The 15,764-nt window shown below is 39.0% G+C and overlaps 2 protein-coding genes across 3 annotated transcripts in view; one reads left to right on the top strand and one right to left on the bottom strand.

Annotated features, from left to right (window-relative positions):
- Positions 1 to 15,764, top strand: part of JAZF1 (JAZF zinc finger 1) — a 283,865-nt gene that overhangs the window by 27,378 nt on the left and 240,723 nt on the right. The gene's annotated exons all lie outside the window — the stretch shown is intronic.
- Positions 355 to 2,553, bottom strand: LOC116820980 (nuclear pore complex protein Nup107-like). The gene is made up of 3 exons (XM_032773796.2): positions 2,328 to 2,553; positions 1,412 to 1,525; positions 355 to 663 (listed from the first exon to the last, which is right to left on the bottom strand). Exons 1-3 carry the CDS (start codon positions 2,415 to 2,417, stop codon positions 424 to 426), a joined length of 444 nt encoding a protein of 147 aa, XP_032629687.1. The 5' UTR covers positions 2,418 to 2,553; the 3' UTR covers positions 355 to 423.

The raw sequence follows: 15,764 nt of genomic DNA, 5'->3' as shown, positions 1-15,764 counted from the left end.
TTAAATTACATTAAACATCCAAAGACTGGAAGAAATGTTTCCCCAGGAATTGTAGGACAGGGTATTGTCATATCTGGGAAGATGCAATGAGAGATATCATCTTCCTTTCCAAATGCAGACAGATGGACGTCATACCAAATGGACTAAAGGTAAAAAAAATCCACTGCTATCTACATACTACACAGACCACAGTGAGAGATTATGCCATACACTATCAAAGAAACTGAGAAGGTAAAAAATCCACTGCTATCTACATACTACACAGACCACAGTGAGAGATTATGCCATACTCTATCAAAGAAACTGAGGAACCACCTGATCNTGCTGCAGTAACAAGATTAAACAGTATGACCTAGTGTTTGTTTTTCTAACTGTAGCTTCATGACTTCATTTACAAAGACACACTCAGTAGTTTTAACTATACTAAGCAATTGTGGATTTCTTTACATTAGATTTAAAATGCAAATAAATAAGTGGTTTTGAGCTCTGTCTCACCACATAGAGCTTGTGTCGCTCTGAAGCAACCACATCAGCTAGTCTCAGGCATTCCTGGTACTGTCTGGTGCTGTGTAAAACCGTATGAAGAAGAAAGCAAATCATAGGCAGGCACAGTTTTCGCAACAAGATCATCTGATGTGTTCGTTCAGGGTCATCTTCAGCATCCTTACCATAGAAAAGCATGCATTAGTTACAAGTGCATTCCTTTACTAGGTCTTATTACATTGTCCTCACAAAGCAACAGTACTTCTGCCCAATTCTAACTGTCAGGAGGAAAAAGTCATGCAGCAACACAGTGGAAACAGCTACTGCATATATTTACAAGTTTGGAAGACTTAAAATCAATCTACAAATGGTTATCGTATTGCAAAGAAAATGATTTTCCTTAAAAAAATTAACACGAAAGGAAATTAAGTTTCATAATAGGGTATTTTTCCGTAAGTGCAGTCAGACTGGTTGCTAACTCCACATTTTGCCTGTGTCCAGTTAAAGCAGTCCATGTTTTCCAACCATATTTAATGTATTGTGTAAACTTCTTTCAGATAGATTTGTCCTGAAAATTCACATTCTGATCTCAAGCAGGGCAGAAGCCAGCCACTAGCTGAAGAAGTTTGGAAGAAACTACTCCTGTCAGCACACTATTCTTTAGATGTCCACTACACGGTTTCTTATACCTCCTTTGATGAACCTGGTACTAAACACTGTCAGAGACAGGACTCTGGACTTGGTAGGGCAATTCTCATATTCCCAACCATGGGGGGGGAAAAATCCATTCATGGTGATAGTCAAGTCACCAGAGTGAATTGTAACTGAGCAGCAACAGCAAGTGAAACTTGGAAGTACTAATGTCTCTTATTATTGGGTAGAAACAGCTTTTTGGAGGCCTGTTCTGAGGTACAAGAGTGCATTTTACCTCTCTGACATCAACCATCCATCCTCCATCAACAAATAGCAAGACATTGTACATTTTCTCTTTCACATCAGCTGTTACAGCATCCAAAAGACCTTTCCAAATACCATAATCCATCTGAAGGAGAAAAACAGAGTAAATTGAATATCCAAGGCCTATTTTAACAGAACCGATATTTGAGTCTAATGTACAGACATTGACAGACCTAATTCTAAATAAAAATATTAAATTTTAGCTGCTGGCTGAAATGCCAGCTGCTAATAGACATAGTCATGTATGTTTAATTACCTACATAAAGAAAGTTAAACAGATAGTATTGAAGCAGACAGACACAGAGAAGAGGAATATTTTGACAACTTATTTTACCATATCTCCAGAACAAGACTGCATGTTTCAATTAAACTACCCACAGTATATTTTGTACTTGCCAACATGTGAAGTCTATAAAGAGGGTCTTTAGGTAAGAAAAACCTGCAACATCTTTTATAAGAGGAGATAAGAGGGTAGTAAAATACAACAGATCATCACACAAAACATCCTCACTGTCCAGTGAAGACTTATTAGCAGAATGCAGTAGAGAGGTCTCGTATTACTAAGACCGAATATTTTTACAAAATTATACAATAGAATATTTACTAGTACATTATGAAGTACTATAAATAAAGATTAAATATAGTTTTAAAATATAGGAGCACTTTATAATGCAGTAGCCTTACTGTGTTTGATTTTTTTTTAATTTATTTTCAGTATTCAAAAAATGGATCTCCCAATCAACGTGAATTAGTACATTTCTACTGTATTAAAAGTGGACTGTCCTGAACAGGGTTTATTGGAATGTAGAGTAGTTGTGAGATAATTTTTACATTTCAACATATTTTGTCAACAAACTTTGAGACTAACATCTACACATTCTGTATACCTCATACTTCTTCTCTTTATGTTCATGGGTGACTTCCTCAATGAGGCTTGCTTGTAGCAGCAAAGTAGGCTTCTGTGGAGCTGCGTTCATGTGTTTAAACCACTCATTGAACGTTTCATGGGCTTCCTAAATTGCATTGGAAAAAAACATTTGCTAAAGATTCAGAGGGGTAGCCGTGTTAGTCTGGATCTGTGAAAGCAGCAAAGAATCCTGTGGCACCTTATAGACTAACCGACGTTTTGGAGCACGATATCTCTAGCTTGCTTCTTGCTTGCATATATATACCTACCCCTGGAAATTTCCACTACATGCATCTGACGAAGTGGGTATTCACCCACGAAAGCTCATGCTCCAAAACGTCTGTTAGTCTATAAGGTGCCACAGGACTCTTTGCTGCTTTTACAGATCGAGACTAACACGGCTACCCCTCTGATATGAGAGATATTTTAAATATAATGCAGGTATTTCAAAGCTTGTTAGAGTAACTAACAGGTGTGAACAGTTTGTTTCTGTGTTAACCATGGTTACTGTCATGTGAAGTCTGGTCTCCTCCATAATTCTCAGTAATAGTTAGGACCCCACTATTATTATTTTACTTTTTGTTTGTCTCCACCTCCCGTATCTATCTTTTTCTCCTCCTCTCTGCATTTGTTTTCTGTAACATTTTCTCACCTTTTGTCTTTTCTTGCTTTTTTTAGACTCTTCCCTATTTACTTTCTCTTTTTGGCCTTCTATTTGGTGTTTCCCCTTCCCTCCTGTCTCCTGTTGCTTTCTTCTGTTTCTTTTTTCTTTTGAGTGCCCAGCTTACTGATTTTGCTGCATTCCTTACTGCCACATCTGGAAGCAGAGCAGCAAAGTTTAACTGATAAGCCCTAATCTCTAAAATGTGAACAGACCTTCAGAAACTGTGTCAATTTAACTTTGTCTCCTTGCTAACACATGTTGTAGGGGAATAAAGTGAAAAAATGCTAATATGTTACGAGTACGTGCTGGCCACTTTGATCACTAGAGAAAACGCAAAGTCTGAAAGGTAAATCAAAGGGCTTTACATTAATAAATTAGATGCAATACATTCACTGTATAAGTGTGACAGCCATTTTACACACAGTTGTGTACTTTAGAACTGTTTGTTTGATGATAAACCAAGGTTTCCATGGGAGGCGTGAGCACTCAGCATCTCTGAGGGTCAGGCTATTGGGTCATCCCCCTCTTTTAGATAGACATTAGCGATGTAAGGACCTGGGTTTAGTGTCTCACTAGAATAATTGCATTTAAGATTTTAGGGCTTGATCATGCAACTCTTGCTTAGGGGTGAGTAGTTCCATTGACTTTGATGGGACTACTTGTGTGAGTGATTATTAGGTCATGTAACCCACCTCTCTTCCATGTGTGGGCTGATTATTTCTTGAGTGTTTTACATAGCCTAATTCTGAATGTCTCTGCTGAGGGAACTTCCTTTGGAATGCTGTTCTAGACTCTAATTTGCTTTGCTGTTGAGTCATTTTTCTTGAATATCTTGTCTAAATTTTGTTTACACAGTTTCATCTCATTATTTCTGCAGTAGTTATTGCTCACTTTACCACTCTAAACAAGTCTGCTGTTTCCTCCAGCAAATGTAGGTAATTATCTTTTTAGTAAATTTATACATACTTAGTTTCCAATAGCAAAACTTCTAATGGTTAAAAGCCTCCCTGTTATCTCTGCCAGTGATTGTAGTGGATATGAACTCATGCGCTACTGCATAATTGGAACTCATGACCAAGTTGTGAGAATGCAACCAAGTGAGTTTTATTGTTATTAATATTGACTGTTAAATCACTTGCAAATTGTCTTTTAGGGCAGAACTGTCAGACAGCTTACCTTGACTAGATTCTAGTAGTAATTCAAATAACCAGCCTTTGTAAACTTGCAAAATGAGAATTTATTATATTCAGTTTAATCAGTTTAGATTAGAGCTGCTGCTTACTGCCTAACGGCTCAACGAAGGTGCATTTCTGTCAGGGTGATGTCCCTGAATCGTACTTCAAACAAGGAATACCCACAAGGCAGTGGTTTTGAGGTGCCCTATATTCATCTTACTCTGAAGGTTGCAACATTGTGGGATTTTATAGGAGCTACACTGCCACGAGTAGCCCCACCATATTGCCACCAAGCCTTGCAGGGAGATGCAGTTTACAGTCATACCCAGAGCCAATTTGATGGTGTACCACTTTTTATAAACTCTTCTAGCTCTGATTTTGTAGTTTGACATCATTAGAGTCCATAGCTTAATGCTTTGGAGGCTAGTGTCTTGTTTTAAATATTCATAGTCATTTTAGTAATACAACATAGTGGAGATAATTAGTAATAATCTTACAATTACTGAGTTCACATAAAAGTCAATAGAATAGTGGAAGGAGGGCTGTTTTTGCAATCTCATGCGTTACGTCCTAATATGGGTTTACAATACACAATCAGTTATCTATTTACCACTGATGTAGCTACCCAATACAAACCGTTAGTGTAAATGTTGTGTGCTGGTATTAAAAAAAAAAAAAAAAAAATTTGCACCAATACTTCAAAGCAGGGCAGGCTTACACCAATGCAAAAATCCTCAGGCAGACAAAGCCTAAATCTGTCTGCAAACCAAAATATGTTCAGTTGTGTTTCAGTTTTGAAAATTCTTTTGTATCAGTGAATTCTCTTCAACATGTTTATTTTGAGTACGTGTTTTGTGCTGAAGGTAAAGTATAGCCATCCAGTTTCCTGTTAGCTTGTAGTAACTAACAGTAAATCAGTTTAATGTGATCTGCACTAAAATGCATTGTTTTACAGTATTCACTTATTACAGTATACGGCAACAACAGGAAACGTTTCTACAGTCTGCTCTATATATATGCTTCCTATTTCTTTCATGTAAAAATAATCTGGTGTTCAATAACTATATACCTGACATGTTGACATGTTCCACAGTTTATTCATGGTGTAAAGTGCAAATGTTGGACTGCTGAAATGAGCAAAGCATGTGCAGCTCCCCCTTTCCCTTTCCATCTTCTCTCCTTTCTCATTTTTTAAGTTTATAACTGCAGCTAACAAAAGTAAGGAAATTTACAAGTTTCTAATGACTCCTTAACTCACTCCATTCTGCCAGGTATGACAACCCACACAGTGCTATATGTGGTGCCTGCATTCCTCTGGGTCTATGATGTAGAGTGATGAGAAATAAAGATGGAGTGTCATTCTTTACAATGTAATATCTTGCTTTGTTGGCAAATCTAATTCATTTACCCATAACTTTTTTATTTTTAACTGTTTTATTTTATAACATTGAATATCAGTCCTAAATTTTTATTTGTTTTTTGGTCTTAAGGGAGAGGGGAGAGGATGGAGAAGGCGACTCTCCATCCAATTTCCATTTCCTTCTGTCTGTAGAAGGTCTGTAATAATGTTGCTGTGTTCATGCAAATGATGTTAATCCGGAGATTTTTTGTATCAGCTTTGTCAACATTCACATTCACATTACATATTAAATTTGCATCTGAAAAGAGCTACTATAATCAACATTTAAGGGATAACGTAGTCAAATTTACATCTGATTGAGTAGAAGTGTTAAGTAATTTTAGCAGAGCTGTTGCTATGAAACCAGTTCGTTTTCCATAATTTGTTTTAAAAATTTGTATCATCTTTTTATTTAATTTGCAATTCAACTGCCTGCAGTATAATTTTAACAGTTTAATGTGACAGGTAAATTATCTCTTTGCCAGATTTATTTGTGTTCACAATTTTTTGGCCTAACTGTCAATACAGATTTTAAGATGAAGATTTGAAGAAAAAATGTTTGAAAACCAATTTATTATTTGAAATTGTATTATCAGTCATGCTGATCCATTGGTCATGGATAGTGAGCTTGAGTTTATTTCTATGGTGATTATGGATGCATCTGCTGCTTGCCTTTAAAAATCATGGATACTTTTTATGATAAATTATCTTTTTGGCAGCATAATTGCACATTTCCTGTCTGGTGACAAATGATTAGAATACTAGTCTCCATTCAGAGAACATCAGGCAGCTGCTTAAGTATTCAGCTGGATTTTATGTATTGCTGACTTTCCATGGTTTGCATACTCTGACTCCCATTTTTGTGCTTACATAGTGTAATTATTTTGATAATTATTTCATACAATTAGGAAACACTAATCATATGTCCAAAAATGAAATCTTTTGATTTCAAAACATCTTCTGGCAAACAGTCATGTATCTATTTGAACTTTTAATAGAATTCCACAGCTTGGCACTTTACAGTGTTCATCTGGCAAAAATGCTAATTAAAGAGGAGAATAGTTCCTATTCATATCAGTTTCAAAGCATTTCAAGTGCATTATCTGTGTGGTGCATATAAATGTGGTGGTGTCCTCAAACTTGTTACAATGTAATTGAAGGAATGTGGATAGAAATATTACAATTAAGACACTCTCTTCCCTTTCCTATTCTATTGACCCACATAGAATGGAATTTTGTTTTATATATACTGTCTTTCTCACTCCATGTTCCCCAAAGCCCTTTACAAAGCAATCAGTCAGATACTGATAGTGCAGTGACTCTGTAGATAAACATAGCAGCCATTATCCATGCATCAGTAGCTCACAGACAGCATTGGACATTAGAACTTGTACTCTCTCAAGGAGAGTATTGGCCAGATTTTCTTTGTTATCCCTTTTAATCTTTTCGAAAAGTGATCCATCTTTTATCTTCTTAGTCAAGTTAAGTTGAGAAATGAACCCTTCTAGTACTGCATTTCAGTACCAAATCTGAGCTAAGGCGTGGTGTGAAATATGAACCTACCATCTTCTGGCCAGAGTTAAAAGTGCTATTGGCCATAGTCATATTGACAATAATTATTGTAACTTTTAACTGAGCAAAAAATGCATTTCAAATCTGTGTTACAGGAAAGTCCTTGGATTCCATATATTTTTATGGTCTTTTTGTGGTATTTGCTGCATTCTTCAGATTCTGTGTGCTGTGTTCTTATTAAAAATAGATAGTATATAGTCTGGTGAGGCATGGCCTAGCATTTCAGCTAAGCAGATGTGTTTTTTCCATTAGCTCCCAGCACCTGTTGCTTTCTTTGCTAGATAATATCAGTTAAATATCTTTTACTCACTACTCTGTTCTCTTATAAAAATCCCCTGGACAGTGAAGTACCTATGAGAGAGAATGCTATGGCAACTACCTCTAACATGTATACTCCAAAGACTCCTTTGTTAGTGGTCTTGACCATGCCATCTGCTTTGGGCTAGTGAGGGGCTGCAGTACTTCAGCAGGTCTTCAAGACCATTGCTCCACAGTCAGCTTGAGCAAAATAATTTGTATCCAATTCTTCTAGAAGTCTAAGAACATGAAGATTAACTGAGTTAACTGAATACTTCTATGCACAGCACTGAGCACAAAACAAAAACTGGAAATCACAACGGACAACATTAGTTAACTGGTTGCAAGAAGTGGAGAGAGGAAAGGTACTCCAGATATAAAAAATAGCAAAACCACTCTTACTCATAAAATTGAAATGTTCAAGAACCAAAATCATGCTTATGATTTGGGAATCCTGGCATTTCCTAAAGAAGGAAGGCCTGGATATCTGTGCTTTCTTGATAAATTCTCTTTCCTTCCCCCCCCCTCCCCCCCAAGACTGGATATTGAGAAAGACCTGCCTGAAGGAATATTTAACTGAATGCTATTGTGTAACTCATTAAGACTTAACTAAAAACACACCTATTTTTTTAACCCCAGCTAGTTATTTTAATTTAAAATCCTAGTGGAGAGAAGGCACTGTAGTTTTTACCGCTGTGTTGCTAGTCAAGGTTAACACTTGAAGTTTACCTCAAGGTAGTTAGTCAAGGTTAAAAACTACCTATACCTTGTCTCTACTAGGCTTTTATATCAAATTAGCTTTATCAGTGTAAAAATACACCTCTTTTAGCAGTGAAGTTACAGTTTTAGTTCATGAACGGTATTAATGCCATGCGTTTCAAATAATGAATGATGAAGGAAAGGAAACTGTGTGTTACTTAACATAGAATTGCTATTCACTTCCTAGTCCATGTTTATCAATGTTGACAGTTTTTAGGGTATTCAAGTAAAATTTCCCCCAAAGTAGAACATGAATTATAAAACAGTTTGTGGACAGTATGACACCAGAGGCTAGAATATTGACTTACTTTTAAGCTTACAACCATTTGAAAATGAGACGTATCTGAAATATTCTCATCATCTTGGACTAGTATTAATGCTCTGTTTTTGAGCTTGTTCTCTGGGTGTCCAGATCTGCTTAAGAATCACTGAACAAGACCAGAATTGCCGTCCAGGAATCTATACTTTTTACTCTTTGTCCTCAGCTTGTCAAAATTGCAATCTCTGTGCTTCACTTTAGGAGGGATTCTTAAGCCTTGTGACATCTCTTTCCAGTTCTAGGTAGCTAAGCTTACATCTGAAAATTAAAAAAAATATTTTGTTCCCTGTTTAAAAGATAGTTTTGTCTTAATACTCTCATCGCTTTGACTCTTTCTGTCATCAGTTATTATTTGTTGTCTTATTTGTTCCACTTTTTCCACAGTGGCCTCTTCTATTAACTGTCCACTAGAATTGATTCTTTTTCTTGGTCAAATGCCAGAACTTAATCACAAAACCACTAAGTTTGCATCCGCAGCTTCAGAGAACCTGAGCACCGTATGTTTTTACACCTAGTTCTCATCCATCTGAACTGTTCACTATACTTAACGAATGCTTTTAACCATACATTTTCTAGAAGATTTCTTTCTCCTTTCTTTTCAGCCTCTTTTGCCTCTATCTTTTGTTTCAGCGCATAGAATCTTTCCTAGCACTCCCATATCTAGCTAATCAGTTATTTTTAAAGTTGTTTCCTAGGCTGACAAAGAGAGTTCCCTGCACATTATCAGTATTAGAGTTCAGAGCCTATTACTGGAATTCCCTTGTGCTTTTTGTACTGTTTTGTTTTTGCAGGGTCTTTTTGCTGGTACTGAATTTCTTCTGCACACCCCTTTTACGTGAGAGACATTGGTGATAAAGTGCTCCTCGCCACTGGGATGCAGAAGGTGGCACTGCTTAAGCTGTCTCCGCTCCCTATATTATTTGTAGGTGTTTTTCATGTTAAATGGTGAACAGCACAGCAATCAGTGACCTCCACAGAGATGGGCTAATAATAGGAGTGCAAACTGGCACTAGAATATTGACATTGTTTGTTTCCTACAGTATTCAGCAGGAGACTGAACTTGACAACCTGCTACGTTGATCAAAACTCCAAATAAAAAAATAAATAAAAGGGATGAAAAAACCCCAAGTAGTAAATCAAGATGCTATCCTGTTCTTCTAGTTACAAAGGCATCCTTTCAGCTTAAAAGGATTGTCATTTGGAGTATATACGCCATGCTGTCCTGGCAAGTAAGGGGTTAATACAGGTACTGCGGGCCAGTGCTGATTGGCAGCCTCACAGCAGCTGGGAGCATAAAAGAGCTGGGATGCAGAGGGACAGGCAGTTGCCAGAGGAGTGAGCAGGCTGGAGATGGGAACTCCTGCTAGCAAGCTGCTGAACACCCACTCGGGGACAGCACCCTAAGAACAGACGACCGGACCAACAGGCTGAAGAGCCTGCAGAAACCAGGGGAGGTAAAAAGGAGCTCAGGGAAAGGCTGGAATTGTCCAGTCCTGGTTCTGCCTGGTTAGGTTGAGAGCCCTGAGCTGGAACCCAGTGGAGTGAGCAGACTGGGTTCCCCTACCAACTCCCTGAGAGCCTTAAGAACAGAGTGTTTATTTTTCAGACTCCTGGGCACGAAGGACTGACTGGCAGCCTCACTAGATTGAGTGAACTCAGATGCAGTGCTCTGCCTGACCAGGTACACCAACTCACAGAATGCACTGATGTCTTATTGAGTGTGCACCTAGACAGATTAAACAATAGCAAACACCACAGGGGCAATTCTGTAAATGGATCCTGTCCCTATTCAGTGATCAAGCTACATGGCTGAACACTTCCAACATTGTACTTCAATATCTCGCTTCCCCTCTGCCCTCCCCTGAAACAACCAACTAACCACATTTTTCTGAGCTTTATTGAACAGAATGTTTTGCTAATTTGTTTTGATACAGTGGAAAATTTCTGATCATCTGCAATAGTTTCTCCTTGCCTTTACTGTGATAAAACAGAATTGTATTGAATCAAGCCAGTATCATTACATAATTTTGGAGCTCTAATTGCTCCAGTTGTGTAAGAATGAATGCATTACATTGAAGAGAATAGAACTTGAACTGACATCCAGCAATCAAAGCTAGTGCAGTAGCTGCATGCAGTTCTGTTATCCTGCTCTGCCAAGATATTTTGGCAGTCCTTGAACATTACTGATGTTCCTGTTGTTTATTGTTGATGTGTCATGTCTGGAGGCTAACACCCTACATTCAAAAAGAAGAGTGCTGATTTCGTTCAGCAGTGTGGAAAAATTGGCTTTCATGTCAGCCTTGTATGCTAATGAAAATAAAAAAGCTCTACATTATAGTTCTTTATGACTCATTGAAGAAATAAAATGAGATGAACTTTTAAGAAGTTCTGTTAAAATGGAAAAGTTAATATTTGATTCATTCCATTCAATGAACCTAAAATGGTGGTGATAGGGGAAGGGTTCACAGCGTGTTTATTTTACAATAATATTCTGTACAAGTACTCTGTACTTGCACCTCTATTTTAGAAGCTCTCACAATGTGCTGTGAGATTAGGAAATATATATTATATTCATTTTACAGGTCTGTAAACAGAGAGGTATGGGCAACATTTTGTAACTCTTTTTCATTCCTTGTACACCAAGGGCTCTCAAACCCTATTGCAGCTCTGCAGGTAAGTAGTAGGGGGAGTATTCCCCTTCCTCCCTACCCTGCTGCTCCACTGGGGCTGCCTGGATTGCAGCCCTGAGTATGGAGGGAAAGCAGGGGCTGCACACCTGACATGAACATCAACAACTAGTGGGAGGAAACTATAGATCCTCTCTTCCCACATCTCCCACTCCCTTCCAAAGCACCAGCTGTACATTGAAAAATGGTGGGCAGATACAAATCGGAGCTCTAAGAGGATTTACAGCTGAGGCTATAGGTCTTATCTGGCATTCCTCATGGGATGATGCAACTGTTTTACACCATTTATTCTGGCATGAACGTAAAGGCTCAATCCACCTATAGTGGCAGATCCTTTATTTTTGGAAGTCTTTCAGTGCTAATACATCATAAAATCAGATGGCTTTAAATAAATGTTTGCCCTGCTGCAATCCCAGATCTTCCTCTTGTGCATCAGGTACATCTGGAACCGTATTGTCCGTGTCCGAGTTAGATTAAATTAGATTGCATGAAGCAGTAATTTAGTGTTGTTTGTGTTGACCTGTACACATGGACGATGCCAAACAATTCTTTTTGCAGACAATCTTGTAGTTGCTTTAGACTTCTGCAGTATGCTATGAAGTCTGCTCTCAGGCCTGTCTTCCGCTAAGTGTAATGTTAGCTCCATAGAGTGAACCTGCTCCTGCTCTGCACCAGTGTGTTCTGTGTCCCTTACTTATCAGAGCTTAGACTCACAGTCCTCAATTTAAATATTTATATCTCAAGTTTTTCTGCTCTGTTGCAGTATATCACCTTTTTATTCCGATCTGCTTTAATAATAATCTTTGTGGTCTGGCATTAAGGTCTGAGCTTCACTATTGTTTAAGGGAATAGGAAGTACACTGGCCAGAGGTCCATGGCTTGCTACACCCTATCTTGTACCAACTAAGCACTGCTACAGGGAGAGACTAGTAACCATTTTACAGTCCTATGTCTTTTGAATCATCCGTGCTAGTAATGAAAGCTGTAAATAGCTGGGAACTTCAGCTTTTCAGTGTATGTGACATTTTTCCCCAAATTTTATTTCATTTATCATTCTTGTTGTCTTACTTTTCCATCTCACTCCACCTGTCTTCCCTCTTTAGAGTTAAAGAAGAACAGGATGTGTTTTGTTCCACCTCACCTAGACCAGGGGTCCCCAACGTGGTCCCCGTGGGTGCTGTGGTGCCCGCCGGGGTATCTAAGTGCGCCAGCATACTGGCCAGCGGACGAGCATCCACTGAAATGCCACCAAGAAGCAGCGTCATCCAGAGGCGTTGCCACCGATTTACAGTGGCATTTTGGCGGCAACGCCTGTGGATGACGCTACTTGTCGGTACCATTTCGGCGTCGACACCTATTGATGTTGCTGCTTGTTGGCAGCATTTTGGCACATGCTTGTCTGCCACCACAGTCCTCCGTGGCTCGTCATCTGGCGCCTGCCAGACAAAAAAGGTTGGGGACCACTGACCTAGACAATAATCAGGAGAATTTTTCAAATAGTCATTGTGTAGTGTAATCAGCTATTCTGTCCATTAGTGTATTTAGCTATCCCTTCTATGACTGTTTTATCCAGGTCAGGACTTAGATAGAACCTGTGTAGTGATGTTGGGCAATGCATGCTGTGTTCAGTTAGTCCAGGAACAAGAAGAGAACTACAGGGTTTGTCTGTGTTTGGCAGCCTCATCGTAAGAGAATCTTCATTATATTCATTACAGCAGAGTCTTGTTTACTCTCTACTGCAAGAGGCATTAGACCAACATTTAATTGTTGCCCATAATGCTTTGTTTCTCTGATTTTCCATTATGCTACCATAGTTTATAACATAGAATATAGGGGTGGAAGAGACCTCAGGAGGTCATCTAGTCCAATCCCCTGCTCAAAGCAGGACCAACCCCAACTAAATCATCCCAGCCAGGACTTTGTCAAGCTGGGTCTTAAAAACCTCTAATGATGGAGATTCCACCACCTCCCTTGGTAACCCATTCCAGTGCTTCACCACTCTCCTAGTGAAATAGGGTTTCCTAATATCCAGCCTAGACCTCCCCCACTGCAACTTGAGACCACTGCTTCTTGTTCTGTCATCTACCACCACTGAGAACAGCAGAGCTCCATCCTCTTTGGAACCCCCCATTCAGGTAGTTGAAGGCTGCTATCAAATCCCCCCTCACTCTTCTCTTTTGCAGACTAAATAACCCCAGTTCCCTCAGGCTCTCCTTGTAGGTTATATGCCCCACCCCCCTAATCATTTTTGTTGCCCTCTGCTGGACACTCTCCAATTTGTCCACATCCCTTCTGCGGGGGGTGGGGGTGGGCGGGGAAAGATGACACAAAACGGGACACAATATTCCAGGTTCACTTTGGGGGAAGAGGGGAAGTGAAAGCATTTCTTATCATTAGATTTTTGATAGAGCTATTCTGCCCCCTCCCCCACATCTGCCAAGGAACTGGTTTTACAAACTGGGATTGTGTCATTTCTCTATCTCAGTATGTTCATTATATTTTGGCTTTGTCTGATTTATTATGTGCATGTTAAAAGTACAAATATTAAAACAGTTTATCACTAAAACAAATGTTACAAAATCAACATCTGGTTTAAATATTTTATGGGTTAAACTTTCGTTTTTATTGAATTGCCATTTATTCACTACATTCAGGTTTTATGTCAAAAACTTCCCTTTCCTATAAACTTTCAGTTCTTTTTTCAATCTCCTGTTGAGTGGAATGTCATTTATAATTTTTATTAGAGTATTTTGACTTCTGTCATAGAATTGGCATGTATTTTTGAAGCTCAAAGACACTTTTTCACAGCTAGCATTTTATCATGAGATTGTCAGTTCTGTTGCTGCTTCTTATCCACTACAACTGCAAAGTGATTACAAATAATGTACTTCTCAGCTCTTTGGACACTGGACGAGAGGGGAGTCAGAAGTCCAAGGCCAGGTGCTGGCAGTGAGGAGGGGTGATTATACAATACCTGCAAAAGTGGAAAAAAATATTTTAATTGCTTTTTGGTTATACTTCCTAATCGGTGTATTCACTAAACAAATATTGTGAAGTGGTTTGATGCTTAAAAAAGAAAATGTAATATTACATAGAAAAATTAAAAAAAAACCCTCTGAAGTAAAGGGTCTTTCATAATCTGCCTTAAAAAGAAGGAAATTAACTATTCTTTGATGTTTCATGTATATTACATATTATGATGATCTACTATACAAATTCAAATCTAGGGGGAAAAACAAGTATTTCATCATGCTCTATAATCAGTAAGCAGAAAGGATACATCAAAATTGAAAACCAAAAAAGCATAACCCTTAATATAACCTGAGGGCAAACCTCTGTCTCTTGATTGCTTGGCACAACTGAAATAATAGACAAAAAGGATGTTTTGCCGTGAAGAGTTTTTTCTTCCTTTTTTCCAAACCAGATTTAATATTTACGGTGTCCCTGTTCCCAGCAGGCTTAATTGAGTCAATTAAGATTCTAGTTCAGGATCCTTCAGGTGTAGGTTAAAAGTTTTATTTTTTTAATTAATTTCTTTTTTTCCCCTTTCTATCATATAAGAAGAAATGAATAAGTATTTAGGTGGAATTAGAAAAGTTCTTTCAATGAGGGCTGATGGATTCAGTGTATGTGTAAGCATCAATAACACAGATTCTCCCTCCTGCTTTTTCTGGTCTTTACAGTGTTTCTGTGCGCTTTACATTGTTTTCTAAGGTCTCAAAATTTCTAAGCGGCAAACAACTTTCTCTCTTATAAGGTCCCGCTTGAAATGGTAGCAGGTATATTTGCCTTATTTTGAGAGAGGTTATTCCCACATTAATACAGACTCGCTGACCGGAGGAGAGGAAGGAGGGCAAATGGGGCAATTGCCCAGGGTCCTGGGTGATTTAAAAGTGCCTGGGGCCCCCAGCTGCCGCTAGCACTGGCAGCACAGCGGGGCTAAGGCAGGCTTCCTGCCTGCCCTTGATTCTCACCGCTCTTGGAAGCAGCTGGCACATCCCTGTAGCCCTTGGGGAGGGGGTCTCCACATGCTGCCTCAGTAAAGGGGCAGGAGAGAGGCATGGTCTCAGGGAAGGGGCGGGGCAAGGATATTTGGGTTTGCATGATTCGACAGTTGGCAGCCCTACCGGGTGGGCATGTGGAAGCCCTGGCTATACTGGAAGAGCATGCCCATCAGTGCAGCCAGCAGCTCGCTGGACACTAGCCAGTGCAGGCGCAGCACTGCCGAAATGTCAGGTGGACTGTATCTGCGCAGGTGCAGCTTGTGCATGCATGGGGGCCCATTGTTCTGCCCTGGGGCCCGGAATTGCTGTCAGCGGGCCTGCATTAATACAATATCAATAGTCTTTTTTTTCAGATTAAGTAATATTTTGTAAAAGCAGCAAAGAATCCTGTGTCACCTTACAGACTAACAGACGTTTTGGAGCATGAGCTTTTGTGGGTGAATAAGCTTGATAAGTTTATGGAGGGGATGATATGATGGGATAGTTTAATTTGGGCAATTGATCTTGGATTATTGGCAGATAAGTCTGCTCAATGGTCTGT

Source organism: Chelonoidis abingdonii, chromosome 2 (genome assembly GCF_003597395.2).
Source record: "Chelonoidis abingdonii isolate Lonesome George chromosome 2, CheloAbing_2.0, whole genome shotgun sequence".
NCBI lineage: Eukaryota > Metazoa > Chordata > Testudines > Testudinidae > Chelonoidis > Chelonoidis abingdonii.
The sequence above is the reverse complement of the archived record's forward strand: the minus strand, read 5'-3'. Positions and strand labels throughout refer to the sequence as shown.